Genomic DNA, 11,011 nt, shown 5'->3' with positions numbered 1-11,011 from the left:
GGGCAAAATCTACTTTGTCCTTCTTGTGTATAACCAACAAAAGCTGACCAGGGGGAGAAACACTTTCTAATTCCCTCCACTGCCAAACTAAGATAGCAAATCCTGCCACAAAATACACAAGGTGATTAAAATCTAAGCCTACTGACCACTGACTGTTCTGTCTTCTCTTTTGTGGTTCTACAGATGTGGATCCGGTTTATTTCTTCATGCTCAGAGACCAAAGATCAGTTCCGTCTCCATCATCCTATCTCCCAGATCTGCAGTTAAATTATTAGTATCTTTCCCCATATCTCTCATCTGGGATTCCACAGAATGTAGTGGTTATCACACTAAAGTTTAGTTTCCAATTCATGATTTAAAGCTTGAAAGATTGTACCCATGAGACTTGGTCTCCCTCCCTGTCCCAGGCCCAGACCAGAGTCCCATGGTCCACTGCCCTGCCCCCTGTTGAACCTCAGGAGGCACAGGAAAGCAGACGCTGGATTAGCATTTGCTTCTGACATTTGTGCTCACCGAGTTGGGCTTACATAAAAGGGTCTCTCCTTCCTTTCTCATGTGACTTTTCTGGACTCCACCTTCTCCCTGCCTTAACTACACTGCCCATTGACCTTAGTACCTACTTCACCCGACCCCACCAGCCAGACCTCAATCCTCCGGGCTCTTGACCGCCTCTGACACGGTTGTGCTCATTTGTCAGAGAAGACCATGGCTCAGAAAAGTTACATTGGATATAAAACTGTCTTCTAGCTAGCCTCGGGTCCTGACATTTTTATTTCCCTGGAGATGGGACTGAAGGATCTTCTATTTCCCCCTTCCCAATCAGACCTGGAGTTAGGTCATCTGCACCGTCCCCGCATGCCCGACTTTCCCGCGAGCGCCGAGCCCTGGTAAGTCTAACACACGATCCGCTTGCAAAGACTTCGCTATCTGTTCGGGCGCATAAAACAGCGAACAGGAAGCTCCAACCGCGTCTAACCACGCTCCCGTTTGTCCCCGAGGCCACCCCGGGAAGAAAACAAGTGTTTGCGGAATTTGGCGGCCAAGGCCCAATAAATCCAGGCTTTATTCTCATTCTACTTTCTCTCTAGACATCCCCAAGCTCGACCCTCAAAATCAATCCCCCAGATCCGAAGGGTGGGCCCGGCGCTCTCCGCCCGGCTCGTGAGACCCCAGGAGGGCGTCCTCCGGGTTTGCATCAGCCTCCCCCCCCAGCCCCGCCCCCAGCCCAGCGGGGACCGGGCGAGCAGCCCCCCGCGTGGGGCTGGAGAAGGGCGAGGGAGGGAAGCGGCGGCGAGGCTCCCCAAGGGAGCGCAGCGGCGGGGTCGGGGGAAGGGCCGGGAGGCGCCGGCGCAGCCAATCCCCGGGCCGCCCCCTCCCCGCCGCCGCGAGCCGAGCCGGGGCGGGGGAGCCAGGCGGCGGCGGCGGCGGCGGCGACGGAGGCTGCCGCGGGGAGGGATGGAGAGGGGAGGGGGGAGCGGAGCCGAGCGGAGACGGCCGCGGCGCTGCAGAGCGGCTGGGGCGGCGGCGCGGCTCCCGATGCTCCCCCCGGCGCCCGCCCCGCGTCGGTGAGGGCCCGGCCTGGAGGCCCGGAGCCATGGGCTGCATCGGCTCCCGGACCGTGGGTGGGTACCGCGGCGGCGCGCGGAGGCAGGGCTCGGCCGGGTCCGGTCCTCCGGCCCCCTCCCCCACCGCGCCCCGCGCCCCTCCCCGGGATCCCTCTCTCCGCACCCGCCCGGTCCGGCCTCGCTTCCTCACTTTGCCTCCGAGACCTCGCGGTCCCTGCCTTCACCTCTCCCCGCTGTCCTCGCGCGCGCCTCCTGGGCTTGCATCCCTCCGGGCTCTTTGCATCCTTCTCCCTCTAGCTTCCTTCCGTCGCCCTCCCCCAGGCGCGGTCCCTCTCCATCATACCCCCACCGGCATCCTCTCCGTGGCTCTCCCCTACTCTCCCGTCCCCGCACCCTCCACCTCCAGGCCCTGCCTTCCCCAGCCTCCTCGCCCTACTCCGTGTCCGGAGCAGCCCCCCCTTCGAAGGACCCCCCAGCCTCAGTCTCAGCCCCGAGACTCCTTCGCACGCGCCCCCCCACCCACGCACCCACCGCACCCCGCTTCCATCCGGCTTGGATGTTTTGCCCCCATCTCTTTCCTTCTCCGTTGCCTTTTTCTGTTGTCCCTGCCTCCCCCGATTTGCTTTGTTCACGTGCATTTTCCCTCCGGGGCGGGGGCGGGATGAGCCTGGTGCCTCCGGGAGGGCAATGGGTTCCACGCCCGGAGGGAATGGGGCCGGGCCGGGCTGGGGTGGAGGGGACGAGCCGGGGACAACGGAGGAGGCGGGGGGCGGTTAGAGGGCTGGAGAGGGGTCGGCAGCCGGCTTCCCGGAGGGTGGGGCCGGCGGCGAAGAGAACCCGGGACCCGACTGCACCTGTCGGCGGGGCTGGCGGGGCGGGGCCGGCTCTTTATTTACCTTTGGCTGGAGGAAGGAAGCGAGGCGCCTCCTAAGTCTTCTCCCCTCTGCCTTGCTACCACCCCTTCTCCCCCACCCCGTGCACCCACTCCGCTCTCACAGCTCAACAGATTGATCCAACAACTCTCTCCCCAACCCCCCCAATTTTTCCAACTCCCAATTTCTCCCGCCTGCATGCCCTAGTGACCTCAGGCCGAGAGAATAATTCGTATTATTATTGCAAACGAACTCACTCTCCAAAAGCCTGATTTCTCTGAGACCCGATTTATTCCCATGGATTCCCACCGCACCCCACCCTCCTCCCCGCCACTTTCACCTCTGCTCGGGGTTCTTTCCCTCCCCCTCCCTGCCCCCCGCGGCTCTGACTCAGCTCTCCCTCTCTTGCAAAGGCCACCTCCCCCCGCCCCTCTCTCCCACTCTGCCCTCCCCATCTCCCTTCCCCTCAGAGGTGGTTCCCCGCCTGCCCCATTCCCTCTCGTTTTGCCCAGACGTCCGTCTTTCCCTTTCCCTCCCAGCCGCCTCCTCTGCTCTGACCCATGGCACCATTTGCCCGTAGCCCCAGGGAGAAAGCGCCCGCTTTGTAGGGATCCTTCCTTTCTCAGACCTGTCAACCACAGTCCTTCTGCTTGCAGCATCTATGTTATCCTTACACGCCCAGTACCTCCTACTGCTGCCCAAGAACACATTCAATTCACCCCTTCTCAAGAGTGGACCCCTAATCCTAAACTCCGAATCAGAAAACTTTATGCTTGAATGCCAAGCATCTACCACCCAAGTGATTCTTCCCCAAGCCTTCCAGGAGGCACTCCCTGCCCTGACACCAGCAAACTCCATGTGCGAGGAGCTCTGGCCTGAGCTGAACAATGACCGGCCTCCTAGGCCCTCCAGTTTCCCTGTCAGCCCTCAAACCCCGTCCACTCCCTCCCATTGTCTTTTGTCTTCTCTCTGACTTGAATTCCTGTTCTCTTAGTTTCTGTTTTTCAAAGTCCCCTGCTCTCCTCCCTCTGGCCCCCTTCTCTCCTCTTTCATTTGGCACGTGTCTCCCACAGTCAGAATGACCCCGTCTCTTTGCTTCTCTGCTCTTATTGCTTCTAGGTGAACACACCCAGCTCTCACCTCTATCCCCACCAAATCTCCTTCCTCTCATACAAATCCACCCGCTCCCATGGAGGGTCCACCAGGGAAGATGCAATCCTTCCACCTCACATGTAATAAAGCCAACACGGAGGGAAGCTTAGCCCCGGAAAAGTTCTGCCCTTGTTTGTAGAGACCTAATAGAGGAAAAGTACAGAACCCAGGCACTCCCATAAAGAAACCCTCGGAGATCCCTCGGGACAGAATGGAGAACTGTTTTCCTGCTAAAACCCAGCCGCTGGCCCTTCCATTTAAACAAGAGCAACAAATAAGCTCATGGGACCCTTTTCCTAAGTGTGCTGTTCTTGACTGAGCTCAGCATTGTTATCTCTCGTGCCAAAAACTGGGGGTGAGGGGAGATGTAGAGGGGAATAGGCAATCGGAAGAGAGAGTGGTTGTGGGAGGGGAGGGGGGCTGGCCCCCCACTTGTGGCATCAGAATTCTGGAGGAAGAGAATAAGGAGGTGCCATTGGGGTGGGCACAGGCGGGGTGAAAGGGACGCACCTCACCATCTGGCCACCGCAGGAAATGAGGTGATCGCCGTGGACTGGAAGGGCCTGAAGGATGTGGACCAAATCAACATGGACAGCACCAGCTCGCTGCACGGGAGCAGCCTTCACCGGCCATCCACGGAGGTGAGCACCCCCACCCCCAACCCCCATGCTCAGCTGCCCTCCCGAAAGACCTCGAAAAGACCCCTGAACCACCACGCAGAAACCCAGTCCTTCAGCCATCTTCCTGAATTCCAGAATAACATCCCAGACCCGCTCTCAGACTGACACTTTCACAGAAGTTCCTCCTCCATTCCTCAAATACAAGCCCAGTGCTCCACACCGAGACCCCAAGTTCCCAGTGTGACTCTCAGAAAAGCCCTCCCTACTTCACACACTTCTGGAAAGCCCTCTGAGGAAGTGCCCTGGGTACCCACTCCCTCTCCTCTTCTCCTCACAGCAAACCCGGACAGACTTCTCCTGGGATGGCATCAACGTGAGTGCAGCTCCCCCCTCCCCCCTAACTCCTCTCCTTTGTTCTCCCCCATAGGCCTGCCGTAGAACACAGTGCTCCCTGGTTCCAATGGGCCCGGAAGCCCTCACGTTCTTTACCTACCCCCAAACTTCCATGAGTCGTTGGGAGATGGGCCTCCTGGGTATTAGGGTTTCCTATCACCGGCCCTAGCTCAGACCCTTCCTCCTGAACATACAAGCATCCCATACTCTTATCCCTCTGCCCTATCTCCCATGCCCCCCGCCCAGCTCTCCATGGAGGACACCACTTCCATCCTTCCGAAGCTTAAGCGAAACTCGAACGCCTATGGCATTGGGGCCCTGGCCAAGTCATCGTTCTCAGGTGAGATTCCCCACCTGGGGATGCTTTCTGACAGGACACGGCCTGTGGGCTCCTGGTCTGTCTCCCTGCCGCTTCAGGCCTGGAAAACACACCATCATCCCCATACTCCGGACCTGTTTGCCTTTTCTGTTAAGCCCCTCCAATCCTCCAGGCCGCCCCCTCACATACAGCGTCTTAGGGCATAACCTGCCCTTTTCATGAGTCAGCATCCCGTGGGGCTAGGGTGGGGATAACGGGGTTCGGGGTTCGGAGGGAATCTGGTACGGGTATTGTGTGATGTTCTGGAGGACATGGGGAATGTCTGGCCCCTCAGGGATTTCGAGAAGCATGAAGGATCATGTGACAAAGCCCACAGCCATGGGGCAGGGCCGGGTGGCCCACATGATTGAGTGGCAGGGCTGGGGGAAGACACCAGCCATTCAGCCGCAGCACAGCCACGAGGCCGTCCGCAGGGACACAGATGCCTACTCCGACCTCAGCGACGGCGAGAAGGAGGCCCGTTTCCTTGCAGGTACTTATTCCCCAGCCCCTCGAGAGACACATTTTCAGGATGGCCAAGACCTGCTCTTCAACCTGGTCCCCTGTGGTAGGACTGGCTCTGTCCATATGATGACCATCAGACTTCATTTCCCAAGTAACTCGAATTTCAAGGACTCTGAGTTGTTCATTCTGATAAGTGCTCTCAGACTTTTTGTTTGTGTTTGTTTATTTGCTTATTTGGCTGCACTGGGTCTTAGGTTGTGGCATGTGGGATTTTAGAACCGAGGGCCCCTGCATTGGGAATGTGGAGTCTTAGCCACTGGACTACCAGGGAAGTCCCTCAAACTTATTATTATCATCTCAGTTGAGGGAAATTAACGTGGGATTGTGGGTCCACCTGATGCCTTCTTTCCCACATGGTAGGACTGTCCAATCTCTGGATTCCCTCAGTACAGGGGGAAAAAAAAGCAGGGGCCTTAGAATCAATAGTCTCTGCCTCTATTTATGTTTTATGATGTAAAAGAAAGAAAAGCCTTGGGGTTCTCTTCTAGCCTTTGCCCGTCAGCACTTTGCTGTCATGGATTCACTTACAGACAACTTACTTGTACAACCACCAGAAGATCAAGGGACCTGGGTGAGGAGAGGGTGTGTACAGAAGAGCTTTTATTCAGTAGAGGTAGGAGGCAGGCATATGATGTACTTACAACACTAACCAGGGGCATCCCTGGTGGCTCAGGGGTAAAGAATCTGCCTGCCAATGCAGGAGACATGGGTTCGATCACTAGATGGGGAAGACCCCCCTAGAGGAGGAAATGGCAATCCACTCCAGTGTTTTTATCTGGGAAATCCAGAGTTGGACACGACTTAGCAACTAAATAACATCAATATTGGCCAAGCCTTGGTGGCAGATCTCAATAAGATACTTCAGAAAAAAAGAGAGATCTGGGCTCTGGTGGTGTGCGTGGCAGAAATACCAGTGGGGAGGGGAGATGAACAGGTGGGGGTAGTGCAGGGCAGCTGGCAAAGTAAGCTTCAACTTACTGTAACATGGCTTTGACTAGCATGGGAACCCCAAGTCTCTGCACCGTCATTACTCTATCCCCGCTCCCTTGCCGTCCCAGACCTTAAACTTTCAGCCTGATACCACTGTGGACCTACAATCCCTCCCATTTAGATTCCTCTGGCCTTGACCACCTAGCACTAGCTACCATTCCTAAAAAACTCTGAAGATAAACTTCTGGAAATCCTCAATTTTAATCCCTTATGATATCTCACCAGAAGACCCCCAATTCTTTCCCCTAGGAATTCTAAGTCTGACCTGGGAAGTCACCCATGATTTTGCCTTGTTTTAGGGCATATACAAAAACTGTGCTGTCTGATACAGTAGCCACTGGCCATATGTGGCTGAGAATTTGAAATGTGGCTAGTCCAAACGGAGACGTGCAATAAGTGCAAAATATCGACTGGATTTCAAAGACTTTGTGTGAATAAAAGAACGTAAAATATCTCAATAATTTGTATATGGATTATACATTGAAATGACAGTTTTATATAGATTAGGTTAAAGATGTATTATTAAAATTCATTTTACCTGTTTCTTTTTCATTTTAATATGGCTACTAGACAATTTTAAATTGCACAAATGACTCGTGTTGTATTCCTATGGAACAGCACCGCACTGATGCCCCCCTGCCCCAGGCATGGGTCTAAGGCTTCCTGGAGGTGTCCTGTGCTAACTACCTTTCTTCTCCCAGGTGTCATGGAACAGTTTGCTATCTCCGAGGCTACTCTCATGGCCTGGTCTTCCATGGATGGTGAGGACATGAGTGTCAACTCCACCCAGGAAACACTGGGCTGCAACTACAGCGACAACTACCAGGAGCTGATGGAGAGTCAGGGTGAGGAGTGGTTCCAGAATCCGACCCCAGAGGCTCCCTCCATTCATCTCTAAGACTCTGTGTTCACATCAGCTTTCCTATTGCCTCCCACATCCCACCCCCTTCTCACCCTCAATTCTCTGTGCTGCTGTCACTGCCTCTGATCATGTTCTGGGACCCCACCAACCTTCGTGATTCTCTTTCCAGATGCCCTCGCTCAAGCCCCGATGGATGGCTGGCCTCATTCCTATGTGTCCCAGGGCATGTACTGTCTGGGGTCATCGGATGCCTGGGAAGCGAGCGACCAGTCCCTCATTGCCTCTCCGGCCACGGGATCCTATCTCGGGCCTGCATTTGATGACTCACAGCCTAGCCTGCATGAAATGGGACCTTCCCAAGCTGCTTCAGGATACTCTGCTCAGGAGCCGTCTTCTTTGCTGGGGGGAGACACTGACTGGGCTCCAGGGGTGGGCGGGGTAGACCTGGCAAGAGGCCCCGTGGAGGAGGAGAAGAGGCCGCTGGCCCCTGAGGAAGAAGAGGATGCGGGATGCCGGGACCTGGAGTCCCTGTCCCCACGCGAGGACCCCGAGATGTCCACCGCTCTCAGCCGGAAGGTGTCTGACGTCACATCCTCAGGCGTGCAGTCCTTTGATGAGGAGGAAGGCGAGGCCAACAACAACTAGGTTCCTCCCCCTCCTCGCCCAGCCGTCCACTCCTGCCTGAGGAGCCTGGCTGCAACCACACCTTCCTCCTTCCCCCAGCAGCGCGCCTGAAACCTGGGCAAGAAGACCCTGATAAGCCCAGGAGGCGTCCTCGCCAGCAAAACGGAGGACCAGGGTGGAATTTTATCCGGGCTTATGCTGTAGAGACCACAGGTCCAGAAATTGAGGCCCGGGCAACCGAGATGGCCCGGAGCTTCGCTTGCCTGCGGGCTTCTGGGTCTGCGGCAGCGGAGCTCCAGTGTCCATCCCGAGCTGGATCGCTGTTCTTTGCTCCCTGATCTCGTCTTCCAGAAGTCTCCACTGTGGCTGTCTGAAGGCCTCCTTTCTCCAAGTCACTCTTGCTCTTCCTGACTTTTTTCCTCTGGCTGTGACCCAGGCTCAGCCCCACTATGAGGAGCAGACCTGTGGGGCTGTTGGATGTGATTCGATGGACCCGGGTGGGGCCGGGGGCGGGGGGAGGGGGAGCAACGAACAGACCATGTCTCCTTGGAGGGTGGAGAGTCTGCCCTCAGAGGTAACTTGGCTTCTGAGATGAGGGATCTCGGAGGAGATGGACGTGGCAGCTGGGATGCACAGGGGCCAGGTGGTCACTGGTGAGAGCCGGGACAAACACGGGCCACGTGCTTTGACATCTTGAGTATATCCAGTGGATGAACGGAGGACCCCACGGACCTGGGAAAGGACCCCCACCAGGGCTGGCTGCTCCAGCTCTTCTTCCCTTTTTCTGCCTTCTTCCATCCCCTGCTCTGGGAGCCCCGGCCCCGCCCCGCCAAGGGGAGACTTGGAATGCTGGTGTCCTGGCCAGACAGGAAGCATGAAGCTGCCTCCCTCCATCCGGCCCTAATTCTCTGGAGCTGTTTACACTTTTCTCTTTGCCTTTTCTACATTTTTATAACTTCTTGGGGACTCAGGGTTGAGTGGGGGTGGAGGGAGGGGTCTCGTGCTGTCAGGCACCCCCCGGATTGGGGCAGAGGAGGGGGTTTGGTGTTGGCTGAGGAGCAGCGAGGTTGCTTGGCCCCCTTTGCCCCTCCTCGCCTCCTCCCAGGACTCCCGGGAGGACCTCACAGGTGTCCCCCCTCCTTCCCCAGACCTACCTGAGGAGGACACGGTATTCTTCCTTCCAGGATAAGCCCCTGAAACTGCTTGCCCTCCCACACCCACTCTCCATTCTGGGAGGGGGGTTGGGGGGGGGAACCTCTGGGCAGCCCGTGAAGCCCCAGGACTTCTGTCACAGAGCCTGATCGTAGGGGGCTGCGTTGAAGGGTAGAGTGGCGAGCCAGTACCCCCGCCCCCGCCTCCGCTGCAGAATGAGGAGGCTGAGCGCTGGGGTGGCCCCCTCCGTGTACAGCCCTGCCCCCCCATCAAGCCCCCACTGTCGTACACACGTGCCCCCGAAATGCAACCGAGGCCACGTCCCACCGTCTTCCGGGGGAGGGGAGGATGGCCACCCTCAGAGGTCGGTTCTTGCAGAGGAAACGGGTGGGCAGGGTGCGCCCAGGTGGGTGAAGTCGCCTCATCCAAAGCGATTACGGGCGCTGTGTGCTCACGTGACCAGACACTGCTGGCCCCGCCCTGCACCCCTTGCTGCAGGCCTTTGGGGTTTGCAGGTCACGGTTTCCTCCTCTCAAGGGGTCCCTGTTTCCTGACCTTGTGCACCCTGACCTCTCTCTAAGGCATCATCCTTTTCTCTTTACTCTCACCCGCTTCGTGCCCCATCTTCCACCCGCAGACCGCAGGGGACATCCAGTCCAGGGAGCGGGTTCATTCATCAACAGTTCCTTTTCCGCTCAGGGCCCTGTGGAGTCAGGAAAGGTCATCTAAAGCAGCGATCTCCTTCCTCCTTGCCCGAGGAAGCCCAGCGTCCCTGCCAGTCCTGCCAAAAGATGGCTAAAACTCTAAAGAACTCAGCAGAGTTCAGATGTGAGCGTGAGGGTGGGGTTCAGTCTCTTCTGGGCGCTGGCATCGCTGCAGACCAGAGGTCGGGTGGGGCGGGGTCTGCACTTTGCAAGCAGCTCCCCCTCCGCTCTGAAGAGGCAGAAGACTCGAGGAGCTGGCCTGGGACCCTCTTAGGACTCTTCCAAGGGAGGGACTGCCTCTCTGGTGCTGGGGGCCAGGGTGCATGGGGTTTGCTTGTAGCCTATTTTAGGGGGAGGGGAGGGGCATGTGCCGGAAGAGGCTGCTGGGGGTGGGGGAGGGTTGCTTTTACTTTGGGGTTAAAGGCTGTGCAGCACGTTTTAGGACAGCCCCCAGAACGGGGCTGTTTTTACATCATTGTGAATGAAACTGCTCTTGCTAAATTATTTTCTTCTGGTGGGGGGTGCACTTTCATTTTCAATTCACTTTATTAAATGAAAATCGCAATCTTCCATTCCTCCCCTCCCCCCATCGCCCCCCACCCAACCTCCCCCCACCCCCACACCTTCCTCTCAAGGAGGGAATCTTGGTGAATGAGTTATTACCTCTCCTCGCCCCCAACCTGTACATCCCATATTCCCTCTTCCAGGTCTGGGAAATACCCATTTTTACGGCCAGTCTTCGCATGTTTTCTTAATGTGACATTTCCACCCCAGGCCCAAGAGAGATTCTATGACATATATTACAGAGAGAATTATATATAAATATATATATAAATATTATAGATTATATACACAGGAGCAGGGGCTCCAGGGCCCACTGCTAGGCCCCCTCCCCAGGCTGCAGCCTCTCTCTCTTGGCCCTGGGGAAGCAGAAGGGGTGTACTGTTGGGAGATGGTTCCAGGCTGTGTTCAATGGCACTAAAGCTGTGGTGGCACCTTCGGCTATGAGCGTCTTATTTGGGGGGCGGTGCAGGCTGGGCAGGAGGCGGGAAGGAGAAGGATGCCTGGGATGGGCACAAAGATTTTAAGGGGGCATCAAAGTAGGCTCCGAGAGGTGGTGATGGACAGGGAAGCCTGGCATGCTGCAATCCATGGGGTCGCAAAGAGTCGGACACGACTGAGCGGCTGAACTGA

The 11,011-nt window shown here is 56.8% G+C and overlaps 1 protein-coding gene across 2 annotated transcripts; it reads left to right on the top strand.

Annotated features, from left to right (window-relative positions):
- The first annotated feature begins 1,379 nt into the window (after positions 1 to 1,379).
- FAM131B (family with sequence similarity 131 member B) lies at positions 1,380 to 10,820 on the top strand. 2 transcript variants are annotated; one of them, XM_043872057.1, is made up of 7 exons: positions 1,384 to 1,622; positions 4,121 to 4,230; positions 4,547 to 4,582; positions 4,849 to 4,942; positions 5,256 to 5,453; positions 7,177 to 7,320; positions 7,507 to 10,820. In XM_043872057.1, the coding sequence occupies exons 1-7, from the start codon at positions 1,595 to 1,597 to the stop codon at positions 7,980 to 7,982; spliced, it is 1,086 nt and encodes a 361-aa protein (XP_043727992.1). In that variant the 5' UTR covers positions 1,384 to 1,594; the 3' UTR covers positions 7,983 to 10,820. The 2 variants fall into 2 exon arrangements, with proteins under 2 accessions (XP_043727993.1, XP_043727992.1); XM_043872058.1 differs by lacking the exon at positions 4,547 to 4,582 and having other exon boundaries at positions 1,380 to 1,622.
- The last annotated feature ends 191 nt before the right edge of the window (positions 10,821 to 11,011 follow it).

The sequence above is a fragment of the Cervus elaphus genome, chromosome 18 (assembly GCF_910594005.1).
Source record: "Cervus elaphus chromosome 18, mCerEla1.1, whole genome shotgun sequence".
In the NCBI taxonomy this organism is placed as follows: domain Eukaryota; kingdom Metazoa; phylum Chordata; class Mammalia; order Artiodactyla; family Cervidae; genus Cervus; species Cervus elaphus.
Note: the sequence above shows the minus strand (reverse complement) of the source record. Positions and strands in the feature narration are given on the sequence as shown.